Here is an 18,371-nt window from a genome sequence, read left to right on the forward strand (position 1 = left end):
CAAACAATGATAGCCTTCCTTTTCACTCATTCATAGATGGATATTACAGTCAAGGAATAATATTTTAAACAGAGGTTATTTTCTGTGTATAACATTCAGTTACTAGCAAGCAAGCAGGCAACTAGTCCAAACCTGGTGGCAAACAGAGGAAAACAGTCAAATTGCAATGATTACAGGTCAACATGTAGGCTAGGCTTATGCCAGACAAGTAGCTAGCTAGTACACTTCCTGATAACCTTGTAGCCCCAGCTCAGAGAATGGCAGGCTATGGAACCATCATCGACACTGGGTAAGGATATATTTGTGTGCTGATGTAGCTACCAAGTCATATTATTAATTGAAAATGAGGGTTGTCCTTGCTTGCTAACTTTACATGACTAACATCTGCATTCATCCATGCGTGCTGGCAAGGTAGCCAATGCAATGGCAAGGCAAGACTAGCTAGCTACTGCACCCACTGGCAGGCAGCTTGTGGTCATTCGGTGTTCCAACAAGATGGCTGAAAAATAACGACAATAACTGGAACTCGGCTAGCTAACTAGCTAGATAGTTGGGGGCTACAGATGGGCTAGCTAACATTAACTAGCTACTGTTTTTGAGTAATGGATGCTGCAAAGTGCCAGTGGCTGAAGATTGGATAAGTTAAAATACGGTGAGATAATTGTCAATATTTTCATAGTTGGAACCGATTTTAACTATCCATCATTGGAATTAGAGCTAGCTGGCTGGCTATGTGTTTTTTTTTTTTTTTTTAATGATGTATACAAAAACATGGCTCTGGCTAGCCTACAGGTCAGCCGCAATGTAGCTAGCTAGCATTTCCTCCATGAACGAAGCAAACAAGCTATCTGGAAATGGACACTTGATAACAAGCGTAGTGTTGATGATTGTGTATAAATGCTAGAAAACTGACTAGATTCATTATGCATTAGATAATCGAGCTAGTCCGACGGTGGTCTGCATATGATTTCCTATGCTTTGACGCGCGGAACCCGAAACTACCAGAACGCTTTGTTCAAAAATATTCTGATTTTGGTCTATTAAATTACTAGAGGGACTATGTCAAACCTTAAAGTTCAGGGAGAAATCCGAACCAGTCTAATTGGAATGAATGGCAGTAGAGGCATAATCCAGATTTTTTATTTTTCTACAGGAAAATAATAGTAAGGCGTGTGATGTATCAAATTGTGTAATAGAATTGTTGGCACATTGGCAGTTCATCTGAAACATTAATGGAATCATTCCTCTTAAACTGTCTGGCTAGCTAACAAACATACAGTGCAGATACTTTCTTAAAATGCATTATTTTACACTTCTCACAGCACTGGAAAACCATGGTTGACCAAATGGATGACCTTTAGACTATCATAAGAAGGTTCATGTCCATTCTAGTATTTTAATTCTATAGTTGTGACAGAGTAGGAACCAAAGTGTTGGTCAGTGTTTCCCAGGGGAACCTAATTTAGATTTAAATAGGTACATTCAGACTGATTTTTAGAATATTCTTTGCCTTTTCCTCTCTAAGAACAAGTTGTTGCACAAACAATGCTGATATACTCCCACAGATACTGGCCTGTATTAGAGCAAAAGTTTCTCAGTGGATTTAGCGAGCCAGCTAGTTAGTTAGCCCCTAATACTAATCAATAGCTATCACAATTTTTGGCAACATTTGCAGCTTGCTAAAATCAACTAAACAGCGTTTTGCAGAATAAGCAAAGTGAAAATCTGCGTCGTTCTTGATTTGAAATAATCTTGACTGCATGCGTATTTTGCTCAACGCATACAGAGTGAATCTTGAGCACGAGGAACTGCCTGCTTGAGTGACAGTGGGTGGGGCTTGGTGTGTGGGACTGGGAAGCAGAAAAAAGAGGAGCAATGAGTGGGAACTCGAGCAATAAATCAAAAGTAAAACAAAACAAACAGGTGTTAGACAGCTAAGTGGCATTTCAAAATAGGGAGGGACTCATAGTCCATGTCCAGATCTTATATTTCTGACACGGAACACAAACTGGCTGCGCGCGTGCGCCATCGTGCATACATGTATTTTGTCCCCCCACACCAAACGTGATCACGACACGCAGGTTAAAATATCAAAACAAACTCTGAACCAATTACATTCATTTGGGGACAGGTCGAAAAGCATTAAACATGTATGGCAATTTAGCTAGTTGGCTGTGTAAATGACATGCCCATTCAATCTATTTTGGGGTATAATTATCTTCATTTTTTTTATACTCAGCAGGTAGTGGTGTACTTCAGATCATTTTTTTTCATGAATGGTTTATTGTGAGCTGGGTTGCATTCCTCCATCTTCGTGTAAGAAGACATTTGATTTCACAAAGTATGTCTATTTCAATTTCTGCGGGATTGCCATTTCTTATGTTAGCCCTACCTCACCCCAGAAATGCAAATCAGTTGTCAAATCAGTTTACAGAGGAAGTATGTATGTATATATGTCTAACAGATTCATAGGTGTACCCCAAAGATTTCCCAGAAATGTTAATATATACAAGTCATATGCAATAGTGACATTTTACACCAGTGCAGTAAGCTAGTGGACTCTATCAATACTGTCTATACTGTTAAAATCAATTTGATCTGTGGGTATACGATGGCACTTTGTAGTGGTCGTATGGTTGATTTCTCCCTCACCATTTTTATCTCCCAACGCTGTTTACTGTTTGTTGTGTTCTGGTAGGCCCCTGAAAACTGTCCACTTCTTTCCTGTGCAAAAACTACGAGTCAAATGTCTGAGAGATTGTGGACTAAATATGCTGTGTATTGAGACATTTTGTTGTATGCATTTTTTTATGTGATGGCAAGATGTACAGCAAATGGAGATGACACATCTAGCTAGCTACTTTACAGTTTACGACATGCTCGCTCATGGCTATGTGAATTTGTGTACTGACTATTATTAACTACAGATAATAAAAGATTGTTGCATTGCATGAGAGCTGTGTCTGTGCCGGCGTTTTAGCGTCCCATTGGACAGTCCGTCCTGGTTGTAATGTTGACACGACACCAGAGACGGTCTAACTTCTTTGACAACGCTGGTACGGCCATGCATGCAAAGCTAGCTAGACCCTATTTGATAACTGGTATACCTTGCTAGCTAACTTAGCTCATCAAACAGTATTTTCTTTGCTATTTCTACACAATGGCACTTATTAGAACCTTGCATCTCATTTTGAAGTCCCAAATTCCCACGGGATACTGTGAGATTTTGCGTGCTAATGTGTATAAAATCTGGTCACGGATAGGAGCCACTCCCTTCATAAAATCACAGCCTCTTGCAATATGGATATTGCACATGTCAATGTCGCAATGTTTATTAAAATTGGAATAATCGTGCAGCCCTACATTAACCCAATAGCAGCCTCACCTAAATTACATTTCAAAGGAGGAAATCTAAATCAATATTAACCATATTCTGTTTAGTCAAGACTTGAAAACAATTCAGATAAGGGCAACTGGAATGAAAGTTGTTTGTCTTTTTAACTTTTTCAAATGTTTTCTGCTTTTTGACTCCAGGCCAGCGTATTGAGCGGAAGCAGCAAGGACACCAACTCCAACAAGGATGACGGTCTGTTCAAAGCTCCTCCCCCACCGCCCAAAGTCATCAAGTCTGTGACCATCCCCACTCAGCCTTACCAGGACATCGTCACAGCTCTCAAATGCAGAAAAGAACACAAGGAGGTGAGCCAGCCATGCTGGGGGATATTTCACGCCCTCAAGACAGTCAACATTATCTTTTCACTGTAAACATCCACCAAACGCTCATCTGCTATTTTCACAACTTGTTTGCATGCTGTTAGATTTATTAGTCTCTTTATTCATTTCAGACACAGTTTAGCCTGTTAATGTCCATTTGGAGCGCAGTGTAAAGCTTGTCTTTGTTCATTTAAAACACAGCATGGGCTGGTCAGGGCCTGAGGAGCATCTTGTTTTATTAAAGCACCACTGCCCCTACAAAGCAACTTCTCGTTTAAAAAATTGCCTATGTGGCATTGTTATGAGTCAAACATTTATTCTAGTGTTAAAATTGACTACAAAGTGTAAATAGGATAACTTTGGTCATGAAGTCAATCTCGTCCTAAACAGAGATTTGCGAGATGATAGGAAAACATTTTATGTCACGAAATGAAGGGTACCGTAACAGTTTTCCTTGGGTTGGGTTTATTTCTATCCTGACCACAGCTGGCATCACCTAAGTATTCATCAAGCGGCTGCATTTCTTAATTACCACGCCAAATCCGAAAGTTCAGCCCCCCTTTAAGGTCTAGCTATAGGTAGCAGATCTGCCTTCTGGTTCTTGACCAGACGGTTAGCTGCACATCCCCCTTGCCAATAGGGACTGAAGCTACGCTATCTCGTTGGGCAGTGCCTTGGCCACACACACAATCGTGTGCCTAGGTCCAATCACTAGCCAGCAAACACAGACATGGTCTAATCTCTAGCAAGCAAACACACACAGCTGATCAGACACTTCCACTCCCAGCGGTGTTCTTGATGAGGGGGTATTATCCCAGTCAGCTAATAGAACTGATGGAGTGGAGCTGCTTTGCATGCTGGGTGACTTTTCTTTCCATCTCTGGACACACACGAATACACAGAGAAACATTTTGGAACTTGCATTGGATAATATCCCTTCTATTTTAAATGTCGTTTTTTTTTCTGGATCTAAACTAGTCTTAGGTGGTTGGACGTGGCAGAAGGCATGATGGGGGTGTCGCCGACCGAACATTTTAGAGGCCCTCCTGTTGGCCCAATGACACAATATAGCTGTTTTTAAGCTAATTAATTTCCTGCAATTCTACGCATTTTGCCGTAACTTATGCAGTCTAAGTGACTCAAACATTATAATAAAATCAATGGGAGCCCATGCCATACTCCTGAATGCATAATTTCTGAATTTTAGAATCTTACTGACTAAAAGCTTTTATTTTGGGTATTTTTACTTCTTAAATAGGATGTTTTTTCAAAATATATAGGTTGATTTATATTTCTTCATACTTTATCTTGTTTTAGTTCAAGGTTACACCCAAAGAAATTCCATCCCTGAAATGTAAAAAAAAAAATGTATTTTACTGTTTGGACATGCAGCCGGAAAAAAAAAAAATGGGCGGTTATTGTTGCTCTATGCTCGGTACCATTTGCTTGTGTAAATGTCATTCATCATGTCATTATCGCTCCCCCTTGCAGCTGTACACGGTTGTGCATAATGTGAAGCACTTCAACGATGTGGTAGAGTTTGGTGAGAACCAGGAGTTTACTGATGACTTTGAGTACCTGGAGACTGGCCTGAAGAGCAGCCAGCCACTCAACACACGGTGCCTTAGGTAAGACAAATCCACTCAAAATTGTCCACCTTGGGGAAGGATGTTACCTGATTTAACATCCCTTCAATACATTTCCAGCTATATGCTCAAGTCTAGAAGACATGAGCAGATTTAGTATTATTTACACTTGTCCACTCAATCTTCTATGTACTCTTCTCCTCTGAACATCTTATGGCTGAAATCCTGTTAATTAACGGGATCGATATGACAACAGCCAGTGAAAGTGCAGGGCACAAAATTCAAACAGAAATCTCATAATTAAAATTCCTCAAACATACAAGTATTATACACCATTTTAAAGATAAACTTGTTGTTAATCCCACCACAGTGTCCGATTTCAAGAAGGCTTTACGACGAAAGCATACCATACGATTATGTTAGGTCAGCACCTAGTCACAGCCATTTTTCCAACCAAAGAGAGGAGTCACAGAAAGCAGAAATAGAGATAAAATGAATCACTAACCTTTGATGATCTTCATCAGATGACACTCATAGGAGTTCATGTTACACAATACATGTATGTTTTGTTCGATAAAGTTCATATTTATATCCCAAAATCTGTTTACATTGGCGCGTTATGTTCCGTAATGTTTTGCTTCCAAAACATCCGGTGATTTTGCAGAGAGCCACATCAATTTACAGAAATACTCATAATAAACATTGATAAAAGATACAAGTGTTATGCATGGAATAATAGATAAACTTCTCCTTAATGCAACCGCTGTGTCAGATTTCAAAAAGGCTTTACGGAAAAAGCACACCATGCAATAATCTGAGTACTGCGCTCAGAGACCAAAACAAGCCATACACATAGCCGCCATGTTGTGGAGTCTACATAAGTCAGAAATGGCATTATAAATATTCACTTACCTTTGATGATCTTCATCAGAATGCACTCCCAGGAATCCCAGTTCCACAATAAATGTTTGTTTTGTTCGATAAAGTCCATAATTTATGTCCAAATACCTCCTTTTTGTTCGCGAATTTAGTTCACAAATCCAAATTCACACGGCGCAAGCACTTAGTTCAGACGACAGTTCCATTACAGTTCGTAGAAACATGTCAAACGATGTTTTGAATCAATCTTTAGGATGTTTTTTATCGTAAATCTTCAATAATAATCCAACCAGACAATTCCTTTGTCTTTAGAAATGAAAAGGAACGCAGCTAACTCTCACGGGCGTGCGCGAGACTGAGCTCATGGCATTCTGCCAGACCTCCTAGTCAATCAGCTCTTATTCTCTCCCCCTTCACAGTAGAAGCCTGAAACAAGGTTCTAAAGACTGTTGACATCTAGTGGAAGCCTTAGGAAGTGCAATTGGACCAAATTTTACACTGTATATTGGATAGGCAAGGACTTGAAAACCTACAAACCTCAGATTTCCCACTTCCTGGTTGGATTTTTTCTCAGGTTTTTGCCTGCCATATGAGTTCTGTAATACTCACAGACATCATTCAAACAGTTTTAGAAACTTCAGAGTGTTTTCTATCCAAATCTACTAATACCATGCATATCTTAGCTTCTGGGCCTTAGTAGCAGGGAGTTTACTCTGGGCACCTTATTCATCCAAGCTACTCAATACTGCCCCCCAGCCATAAGAAGTTAAACAACCTCCCCCTCTCTTGCTCTCTGTCTAGTATAATCAGTCTAGCTGCAAGGTGTGCAATGCCCAGTTTCCGGATGCACCTACGGGCCAGAGGGAAGGTGGCTCAGGTCTTCAAGATGTTGAATGATGCCCCGCAGCATCCGGTAGGAATCTGTTCTAATCTACAACCACAACTGACCCAAAATAAAGCGTTTCAGTAGGGTTACAATTAACCTCCCTCTGCGTATTTGTGGTGACAGCATGACCTACTATTTGTTCTGTAGATACTTCAAAGTTCGCTATTTGAATATATAAGGAAAAGATTCAAGGACTTCCCCTGCCACCAGTTGCTTCTGAACTCATTGTTGCCCCTCCCCGCTCTCCCTTCACTCGTCTCCAGAACCTTGCCCTGTGTACGGCCTCTCTAATGTACATCCTAAGCAGAGACAGGTTGAACATGGACCTGGACCGGGCCAGTCTAGAGCTGATGATCAGACTGTTGGAGCTGGAGCACGACCACTCGGGCCACCACCAGGACCAGCTGACTGCCAAGGAGATGACCAAGGTCAAGGAGAAGATTCGCAAGCTGTGTGAGACGGTCCACAACAAGCACCTGGACCTGGAGAACATCACGGTATGCAGGGACAATCAGAATAATGATTATGTTTAATATTTATATTGATGATGATTGTGGGTTGGAGTTCTACAGCACTTTGTTTTGTTTGTTTTGCAGTCGTGTCACTTGGCCATGGAGACCCTGTTGTCGCTGACCTCAAAGAGAGCCGGCGACTGGTTCAAAGAGGAGCTGCGCTTACTGGGAGGCTTGGACCACATTGTAGACAAAGGTGGGTGTTTGTGTGTGCGGATGTTCTGTTGAACTGTCGGAGCACCTTTCTGCGCCAGAAGCATACTTTTTTTTAGTTGTCCTAGTTCCTATATTTGAGAGTTGCATCTTATCAAGTTCAACTCACTTTGTTAGGCTATATTCATTGGCATATACACTACCGTTCAAAAGTATAAAGTATAAACACGTTGGCACCGCGCAGCCGTCATACCGCTCAGGAAGGAGACATGTTCTGTCTCCTAGAGATGAACGTACTTTGGTGCAAAAAGTGCAAATTAGTCCCAGAACAACAGCAAAGGACCTTGTGAAGATGCTGGAGGAAACGGGTACAAAAGTACCCGTCATGTCAATTAGCTTATCAGAAGCTTCTAAAGCCATTACATTATTTTCTGGAATTTTTCAAGCTGTTTTTCAAGCTGTTTAAAGGCACAGTCAACTTCTGAACCACCGGAATTGTGATACAGTGAATTATAAGTGAAATAATCTGAAGTGCATGTAAACTTCCGACTTCAACTGTATGTATGTTCATTCATTCATTGTGTGTGTCTCCTGCAGTAAAAGAATGTGTCCAGAACCTGAGCCAAGAGGATGACAAGGAGAAGCTGGTGTCGTCGCTATGGGGGGCAGAGAGGTGTCTAAGAGTACTAGAGAGTGTAAGTACAACATCAAGGAGTGTTAGCAGGCTCAGATGTTTTAAATCCATTAATTGAATACAAAATGGGAAAGTAAATAGACTGCACTCTCAGCCTCATCTAACCACCTTTTTATTTGACAATTTTAAAAGGCATTTCAATGTCTTCCTGTCCTTCTATTGCAGGTGACTGTCCAGAACCCAGAGAACCAGGGCTACCTGATCGCCTACAAGGACTCTCAGCTCATAATGTCCTCTGCCAGGTGAGAGCGACTGGAACACATGCTAATCTTTTGGTGACAGAGCCCTGATCTTTCACTCCACCTCTACTCGCTCTGCCCAGTCCCCACCTCTAGTATAGAGACCAGTCCCTGTAAAGGACTCCGTGTTAAATCTCTGTGCCCTCAGTTTTCCTGGGACTTAAAGAGACTTTGACACTGTTAGGTGGCCGAGGAAGTCCCATTTAATTTGTATGATCTAATTTCTCTCTCTCACTCAGAGGTTTGCGGTACTGTGTGGACATGATCCAGCGCTACAGCCGGGAGGTGAACAGCTCTCTGTGTTCGTCAGGCACGGCGCTGCCCCACTCCAGCTTTAGCAACGTGGGCAAGGCCGTGGAGGACTGCATGAGGGCCGTCATAGGGGTGCTGCTCAACCTCACCCACGACAATGGTAATATCACTGCATCAGCACGACTTCTACATTCGGCAACACTGTAGCTAGTGCCTTGTGCTCTCTGCTCTCCGTTGTCCCACGGACCTCATCACAGCTGTGCTAGAGTCCCCATAAAGATGTGTTCGGGCTGTAGTACTTAAGCCTGACTGGTCTCAGGCCACAGCTGACTACTGCAGGGTGGAGGGAGTGTGGTAACTATGGACTGTACTGTGGTTTTTAGAGTGGGGAAGCACTAAGACTGGAGAGCAGGACCAGCTTATCATCACTGCACTCAACTGCATCCTACGGGTCCCACGCTACATACCTCAGGAACAACGCTTTGACATCCGAGTCCTGGTGAGCGTGTGTGAGAGGCCTTTATGTAAATGATTACACAAATCCAATTACCTGTACGATCTCAGAAAGATGTGGGTCCTTTGTACCCACTTTATTTGAAGTGCCCACAGGTTGAGGAGACCTTGAACGCTGACAATAGCTTGAATGCCAAAATATTTTGGCGGTCCTCTAATCTAAATGAATGACTAAGTAGTTATTAAAACCGAAGTTTAAATGTTGTAATTTCAGGGTTGTTTGTACTCACAATGGTTTGTTATGGATCTTATTGAAGTGTATGTCCTTGAGAGCTTTTTTAACAGCATCTCTCATCTGGTGTGTGTGCTGGTATAGGGCTTGGGGCTGCTGATTAACCTGGTGGAGTACAGTGCAAGGAACCGCCACAGTCTGGTGGACATGGAGTTCAACACAACCAGCCCTGAATGCAGCCAGGGAGAGGCAGGAGGAGATGAGACCCAGACCCCTGAACCAGTCCCAGCTTCCACAGAGATCGAGAACGGGGCAGAGCCACCTACAGCAGCCCCTTCAGAGGGTGTTGAGAAGCCCAAGGACTCTTCTTCAGGTGCCCTGGCTGCTCTGGTGCAGGTAAGAGTTTTGTTATAACTACATCACGACTTCAGAATAACTTACAGAGAAATGAGGCCAAATAACACAGGATATTGAGTTACTCTTGTGGTTTTGTGTCTGTCTTTTCCTCCGTCCACAGTTCTTCCTGGAGCGGGAGCGAGCGGCCATATTGGCCGAGGCGAAGACTGATGACCTCATCAGCGAGGCGCCCAAACCCCAGGACCAGAGTGGGGAGTGGCAGGAGACGTCGGGCGAGATCCAGTGGGTCGCCACGGAAACCAACGACAGTGAAAATGACAAGGAGAAGGACACAAAGAAAGAGGAGGAAGAGGAAGAGCTGGACCTCAACAAAGGTAAAGATGTGTGTCTCTGTGTGTAAAATCCTATTTTTGCAAGAGCAGTTTTCAATGCTATCACTGCTCCATGTTGATCTCACTCTGTGGTGTTGTAGCTCTACAGCATGCTGGGAAGCACATGGAGGACAGCATCGTGGCCTCCTACACAGCTCTGCTCCTGGGCTGTCTGTGTCAGGGCAGTCAGGTAAGCTTCCAGCAAATTAGCTATAACCCTGTTCCTCGATCCTGCCGTTGTGGGTGCAGGCTTTTGTTCCATCTCAGCACCCACACACCTGATTCAATGAATCAATTAAGGGCTTGATTTCTGAGGTTGCAGGATTGAAGTATAGGCTTCTGCAAACCAGTGCCATTCTTCTGTCTTGATGGCAGATCTCTTAGGGTGCTTCACACTTGTGCGTGAAGTTGAAGCTTATCAAATGTATTGGTCACGTACGTACACGTGTTTAACAGATGTTAATGCGGGTGTAGCGAAAGGCTATTACAATATTAGTTACAAAATAAATAAAGTATACATATTAACAAATAAGTGAAAAGGTAAGGCAGCTGCAGTGCTGTACTTTGTTCATGGTGAATTAAAGAGGACATGATCGTGGCCTATCGAGGTCTAGCTGGGGTCTGACGCCGCCTCCATATACCACTACGTGTTTGTATACGGCCCACTTTTATTTCAGTAACTCTCTCCTCTGTCTTTCCTCTTTTCCTCTGTCCTATCCAATGAACAAACATAAATACAAGAGGAGTGGGACTTTAAAAGGAAAAATTACAATATAAAAGTAAACCTGATCACTGAAGCATAATGCTGTATCAGAATTCACTTGTGTTAATAGTTAGCTATTAAACAGAACATAATGAAACAATACATTCCCATTAAAACAACCTATTTTTGGTATAAAAAAAAATTAAAAACTAGTTTGAAGCTTAAGTGTCTCGTTGTAGCCTTGGGCTAAATGGAAATATGTGGATCTGTGGGAAAAGCTAGTATCCTACTCCCCTAAACATCTCATTGTGACACTGATTTTCTGCTCCACCTACATCGGTGCAGAGTTGGCCAAGATCTCTGCAGACTCCAAAAACCAAACTTGTTATTGCTCAGGTTTTGTAGCTGGTTGCACATATATTTTCGCGAGAGGAAAATGTTGCAGATTGCCATTTGATGTGTATTTGCTCATCTCTCCTCAGGTTAATGTGATTATTGTGCGGGAAAACCTACCCAAGGGAGATTTCTCCATCATGACGGAAATGCTGAAGAAGTTCTTGAATTTCATGAACCTCACTGTAAGTGGGAAATGTCTTTTGTTAATGGCCTAGTGTCTCACATTACTTAAAAAAAAATATGTACCGGATCTCCCGGGTGGCGCAGTGGTCTAGGGCACTGCATCGCAGTGCTAGCCGCGCCACCAGAGTCTCTGGGTTCGCGCCCAGGCTCTGTCGCAGCCGGCCGCAACCGGGAGGTCCGTGGGGCGACGCACAATTGGCATAGCGTTGTCCGGGTTAGGGAGGGTTTGGCCGGTAGGGATATCCTTGTCTCAGTATGTAAAAATAAAAAATGTAATAAAATGTATGCACTCTACTGTAAGTCGCTCTGGATAAGAGCGTCTGCTAAATGACTAAAATGTAATGTAAAAATGTACCAGACACACAAACACAATACAAGCTAACTTGCTTTCTACCCTCTCTTTTTCATCAGTGTGCATTTGGAACCACAGGGCATAAATCCATCTCTCGTGTCATAGACTACCTGGAGCACTGTTAGCTAATACCTCTTTGCACTCTGAATGCACATAATGGTCCTGCTAGATCTGGCAACCCCAGCAGGAGGGGCTGTACAGAGAATCCACCAGAGGTCAACAGTGTTCCCTGGCAACGCTTCAACCTGCGTCCTCATTCTGAAGAGCAAGACACACAAACTCAGCACTTTCTGAACCAAAGCCACGTTAACATGTACCATTGATTTTAATCAATGCTTTTTTAAATCTTCACACCATCCAACTACTGGTAAGATTCCTAGTTGCAGAGGACAGCTTGAGACTGCTGGCATGTGGAGTGAGTTTTTGTATTTTTTATATATATATTGAATCAAGGATGTAATCATTGATTAGCTTGAAAATAGCACTCATGGACGTGTCAACAATGTCTGTTAAGTTGTGTGGGATGGTTGAATGCAAAAGATCAGTGTAGCCATTTACATGTTTGCCTCTGATGGTTGTAGAAAAGGGAAGATCAATGTGGAAGGCCCCTGTAGTTCTCTCTAAGCTAAGTTTCAGCTCTGAATATGTCCATTATCTGTATAAGATTACTGTCAGTGCTTTATACTTGTTTAAGTTCTTAGAATGGCATGTCATTTAACTATCTAAATTGATTTAAAAGAGAAGAATGGCATGTCATTTAACTATCTAAATTGATTTAAAAGAGATCAGCAGGTCTGGGTGACTGTTAACGTTATTTAAATCTTTGTTTTTAAATAAGGGCACTTGGCATTGTTTTCCTTCCTGCCTTTCCCAATTTGACTTTACAGTAATGAAATTGAGTTGTTTGTTTTAAAATAGCAGTTCAGATGATTTTAATGATTGTGGTTTTCATGTATTTATTTGACCATTAATGATCCAGATCTGCTGCTGCTTAAGATGTTTCAAGTCTCTGCACTTCCTTAACTTTTACATGTTCCACCGAACATGTCGCTTGAAGTGGCTGGGTATAATAACTGCTCTATATAGGATTTTCATTAGACTCAGAGAGTCCTTCGTAAACCGGCCTGACATTAATAATAACCAAACCTCAGCCAACTGGCATAATCCTCACTGAAAAGGATTGTTCTTTGCCTATTATATTGTAACATTTGTTCTGTGGGCATTGTATCTAACCACTTCAAGTAGTGCCTATCCAGAACGAACGCCTAGCCCAGGGTTCACCTCTGGTCCTGGAGAGCTGCAGGGTCCAGCCAGTCCTGCAATAACACACCTGATTAAAATATAATAAAGATCAAATCTAATCAATTGTTACTGCAAGGCTGGTTTGCAAGCCCACATACCTAGTACCCTGTGTTGGTGACCCCTGTCCTAGCCCCAACCCCCTAGGTACTTGTGGAGGTTGGAGAGGACTGGATGGTAAAAGTCTACCTAGCCTAACAGAGGGAAAAGTGAAGTTGCTACCATATTGTTTATACCTATCCTTTCGGCTCTACACAAGTGTTTGTGGTGGTAGTGGTTGGCTCTGGACAGGCTGTAGTGTTTCTTTACCAGCTGTTGTGTCTTATGTCAAGTTGGACCTGACCTTCCTACTCTGAGCGGTGAATCCCCTTATCATCCTTCCAGCTACACTATAACTAGTCCTGTCCTCCAAGAAGATGGTGTTTGGCTGACAGCTAAACTGATAGCCGTTTCATGTCATTTCCCTCTGATTTGTAGAGCTGCAGTTGAACAGACATGTTTCTTTCGAGTTGATTTGCAAATCTGGTCGTGGATGGAATTTCAGAATGTAAATAATGTAAACAGATGTAAACATCTGTAAATAGTGGTTAATGGATGTTAGAATGCTAAACTACTTTTCTGAAGCTGATATTTTTATTTTATACAACATTTCTGAGTTGTCATTTGAAGTCAAAACAAAAAAATGTATAAAAAAAGACAACTGCAGGGCAAAAAAATGTTTGTACTGGTTTTGAGGACATTCTTTGGCTACATGTAAAGAATTGTAACTCAAATAAAAAGTTGCTACTTTCAGTATACTACTGTTTCTTTCTCATGTATTGTTTTAGAAATACTTGTGTATGCATTCTGACATTACCATATTGATGTGCTTAGCCTCAGGAGGCAGACACTTTTTATATGTAATAGAACTTGATATTGGTATTCGTGTGAAGAGACAGAATACAGTCATGCATACAATCTTGTTTATCCTTATTTTCTCACCCCTATGAGGCCATGACTGTGTTTTCTGGCAGTGTGCGTGTGTGATGCTTCTCTTCTCACTCGCCCTTTCTCTCTGTGTCTCTCTGTGTGTGTTCATTCACCCTGACAGACTCACAGAGCTGACTTCGACTGTACACAGACCGAGTGAGTTACACAATAGAAACAAGCGTTTTATACTTAACAAAGCACCACATATTGACAGTTGGCTTTCTGCTTGACTGGCAGCTGTTAAATAGAGACAAATATGCTTGTATGTGTTAATACCCCATTCTCTTAAACCAACAAAATGCTAAAGGAAGCCTTCTGGGAATTATTTGAATGTCTGGTAACCTGACAGGCGTGTCTATCTGGGAGACAAATACACATGATTATGCCTGAACCTGACGACAGGGCAACATAAGCTGTGAAAATGTAGCCATGCAGCACAACTACCTTGACTTAATGTCGAGGCCAATGTGAGATCATGGTTGCAGTGCAACGTCAAGATGGCGACAGTATGTCAATGGAAGGGATGAAAGCCACAGGAGTTCCAAGTGTTCTCCTTTTTTTTTTATAGCTCATTATTGTGTTTGAATTCCAGGCAGGCAAGAGAGAGATCTATTCTCAATTCAAATGTAATCAATATCAGAAGTGATGGATGCTGGATACTTAAGTGTATAAAATGTGGATGAATATGAATGGAGATGTAGTATTACCAAAGATGGCGGATAAATGAAGATGTCTTACTCAGGCTGTTTACCATAGACACAAATGTGATTGCAGCTGGGTCTGGTCTGGTTAGTTCAGTGACTGTATATGAACCAGAAAAAAAGGAGCGAGTGAGATGTCTCGCTTCCTCTTCTGTCTCTGGTTTTACCCAGAGGCTAATTGGATTGATGTTAATTCCCTCAATGAGCATGGAGATCCTGCTGGGAGAAGGGAGGGGGGAAGAGAAAGGAATATCATCCTCTCCTGTCAGTCTCCCAATCTGCCCGTCTTTCTCTCTTCATCTCTCTCTGAGTGGTTTTCAATTGGGCAGAATGGCCACCAGGTGGCGAGAGCACTGAAGCTCTAACCATATGTGCCTCAATATAACAGGTAGAGGGAGACCCTCTAGAATTGATCTCACACTGGAAGACTTGAGTTTCTCATTCGTGCCTTCACACACGCAGCAGCCTCATCAGTGGTGCTACCTGCCTTTTTTCTCACAGGCTGAAAACACCAAATGAAGAAGACATATACCCACACAGAAGTATACACTCTAGGAACCAGTGGAAAATATACACTTTCCCATGACCGTCATCAATGCACAAACACACACACTTCGGGGCTCTTTAATCTTGCACCTTAAATTATTGACTGGCACAGCAGAGAGAGTCAATAGACCATCTATTCCTGAGTGTGTATGACCTGCACTGTAATGAATGGCTTTCATGTCTTCAGACCAGCCAGATGACTATTTGAAGGCTAGGGTTGTTTCTACTTTTCAAATTTTTTATTTTACCTTCATTTAACCAGGTAGGCCAGTTGAGAACAAGTTCTCATTTACAAGATAAAGCGAAGCAGTGCAACACAAACAACAGCACAGAGTTACACATAAACAAATGTACAGTCAATAACACAATAGAAAAGTCTATATACAGTGTGTGCAAATGAGGTAAGATTAGGGAGGTAAGGCAGTAAATAGGCCGTAGTGGCGAAATAATAAAAATGTAGAAATTAAACACTGGAGTGATAGATGTGCAGAAGATGAATGTGCAAGTAGAGATACTGGGGTGCAATGGAGCAAAATAAAATAATAACAATATGGGGATGAGGTAGTTGGATGGGCTATTTAAAGATGGGCTATGTACAGGTGCAATGATCTGTAAGCTACTCTGACAGCTGAAGCTTAAAGTTAGTGAGGGAGATATGAGTCTCCAGCTTCGGTGATTTATGCAATTCGTTCCAGTCATTTGCAGCAGAGAACTGGAAGGAAAGACGACCAAAGGAGGAATTGGATTTAGGGGTGACCAGTGAAATATACCTGCTGGAGCGCGTGCTACGGGTGGGTGCTGCTATGGTGACCAGTGAGCTGAGATAAGGTGGGGCTTTACCTAGCAAAGACGTATAGATGACCTGGAGCCAGTGGGTTTGGCGACGAATATGAAGCGAGGGCCAGGCAACGAGAGCATACAGGTCACAGTGGTGGGTAGTATATGGGGCTTTGGTGACAAAACGGATGGCATTGTGATAGACTGCATACAATTTGCTGAGTAGAGTGTTGGATGCTATTTTGTAAATGACATCGGCGAAGTCAAGGATCGGTAGGATAGTCAGTTTTACAAGGGTATGTTTGGCAGCATGAGTGAAGGATGCTTTGTTGCGAAATAGGAAGCTGATTCTAGATTTAATTTTGGATTGGAGATGCTTAATGTGAGTCTGTAAGGAGAGTTTACAGTCTAACCAGACACCTAGGTATTTGTAGTTGTCCATATATTCTAAGTTAGAACCGTCCAGAGTAGTGATGCTAGTCGGGCGGGCAGATGCGGGCAGCGATCGGTTGAAGAGCATGCATTTAAGAGCAGTTGGAGGCCACGGAAGGAGTGTTGTATGGCGTTGAATCTCGTCTGGAGGTTAGTTAACACATTTCTCACGCCAGAGGTGAGTCAGTCTTAATTGAGTGGGGAGGAGAAGGAGAAGGATGTGCGTGCATGTGTGTTTGCGTTCATGTACAGTACAAAAGTGTTGATGTGAGATGGACAACCCAATGGAGTGTCTTGGTTCAGCCTCAGCAGATTACCTGTGGGATTGAACACAGTTTCAATGCATAGTAAAAAGGAACACATTCAGAGCCTTCAGAAAGTATTCAGACCACAATTCTTTCAACATTTTGTTACGTTACAGCCTTATTCTAAAAATGATTTTTTTTAAATAATCTCATATATCTACATACAATACCCCATAGCGACAAAGCGAAAACAGATTTTTTGAAATTTTAGTAAAATGTATTAAAAATAAAAATAAATACCTTATTTACATAAGTATTCAGACCGTTTGCTATGAGACTCGAAATTGAGCTCAGGTGTATCCTGTTTCCATTGATATTCCTTGATGTTTCTACAACTTGATTGGAGTCCACCCGAGGTAAATTCAATTGATTGGACATAATTTGGAAAGGCACACACATGTCTATATAAGGTCCCATAGTTGACAGTGGATGTCAGAGCAAAAACCAAACCATAAGGTCGAAGGCAATTGTCCAGAGAGCTCCGAGACAGGATTGTGTCGAGGCACAGATCTGAGGAAGGGTACTAAAAAAATGACAACAGCATAGAAGGTCCCCAAGAACACAGTGGCCTCCATCATTCTTAAATGGAACAAGTTTGAAACCACCAAGACTCTTCCAAGAGATGTCCAGCCGGCCAAACTGAACAATCGGGGAAGAAGGGCCTTGATCAGGGAGGTCATCAAGAACCCGATGGTCACTCTGACAGAGCTCTAGAGTTCCTTTGTGGAGATTGGAGAACCTTCCAGAAGGACAACCATCTCTGCAGCACTCCACCAATCAGGCCTTTATGGTAGTGGGCAGACGGAAGTCACGCCTCAGTAAAAGGCACATGACAGCCCGCTTGGAGTTTGCCAAAAGGCACCTAAAGACTCAGACCATGAGAAACAAGATTCTCTGGTCTGATGAAACCAAGATTGAACGCTTTGGCCTGAATGCCAACCGTCACGTCTTAAGGAAATCTGGCACCATCCCTACGGTGAAGCATGGTGGTGTCAGCATCATGCCGTGGGGATGTTTTTCAGAGTCAGGGACTGGGAAACTAGTCAGGATCGAGGAAAAGATGAACGGAGCAAAGTACAGAGAGATCCTTGATAAAATTCTGCTCCAGAGTGCTCAGGACCTCAGACTGGGGTGAAGGTTCACCTTCCAACAGGACAAAGACACAGCCAAGATAGCTGTGCAGCAACACTCCCTATCCAACCTGACAGAGCTTGAGAAGATCTGCAGAGAAGAATGGGAGAAACTCCCCAAATGCAGATGTGCCAAGATTGTAGCATCATACCCAAGAAAACTTGAGCCTGTAATCACTGCGCAAGGTGCTTCAACAAAGTACTGAGTAAATGGTCTGAGTACTTATGTAAATGTTGTTGTTTTTATTAT

General features: G+C 42.3%; 1 protein-coding gene across 1 annotated transcript in view; it reads left to right on the top strand.

Moving 5' to 3' along the window:
• Nucleotides 1–14,058, top strand: part of LOC129857825 (wings apart-like protein homolog) — a 28,714-nt gene extending 14,656 nt beyond the window's left edge. The window contains exons 7-20 of the mRNA XM_055926443.1: nucleotides 3,535–3,699; nucleotides 5,206–5,342; nucleotides 6,981–7,092; nucleotides 7,329–7,562; nucleotides 7,662–7,773; nucleotides 8,328–8,425; nucleotides 8,590–8,666; nucleotides 8,903–9,075; nucleotides 9,299–9,414; nucleotides 9,745–9,996; nucleotides 10,118–10,331; nucleotides 10,430–10,518; nucleotides 11,514–11,609; nucleotides 12,022–14,058. Of these exons, the coding sequence (XP_055782418.1) occupies nucleotides 3,535–3,699; nucleotides 5,206–5,342; nucleotides 6,981–7,092; nucleotides 7,329–7,562; nucleotides 7,662–7,773; nucleotides 8,328–8,425; nucleotides 8,590–8,666; nucleotides 8,903–9,075; nucleotides 9,299–9,414; nucleotides 9,745–9,996; nucleotides 10,118–10,331; nucleotides 10,430–10,518; nucleotides 11,514–11,609; nucleotides 12,022–12,087 (1,941 nt within the window). The 3' untranslated portion in view covers nucleotides 12,088–14,058. The remainder of the gene's footprint in view (nucleotides 1–3,534; nucleotides 3,700–5,205; nucleotides 5,343–6,980; nucleotides 7,093–7,328; nucleotides 7,563–7,661; nucleotides 7,774–8,327; nucleotides 8,426–8,589; nucleotides 8,667–8,902; nucleotides 9,076–9,298; nucleotides 9,415–9,744; nucleotides 9,997–10,117; nucleotides 10,332–10,429; nucleotides 10,519–11,513; nucleotides 11,610–12,021) is intronic.
• Nucleotides 14,059–18,371: the final 4,313 nt, after the last annotated feature.

This window comes from Salvelinus fontinalis, chromosome 1, assembly GCF_029448725.1.
Source record: "Salvelinus fontinalis isolate EN_2023a chromosome 1, ASM2944872v1, whole genome shotgun sequence".
NCBI lineage: Eukaryota > Metazoa > Chordata > Actinopteri > Salmoniformes > Salmonidae > Salvelinus > Salvelinus fontinalis.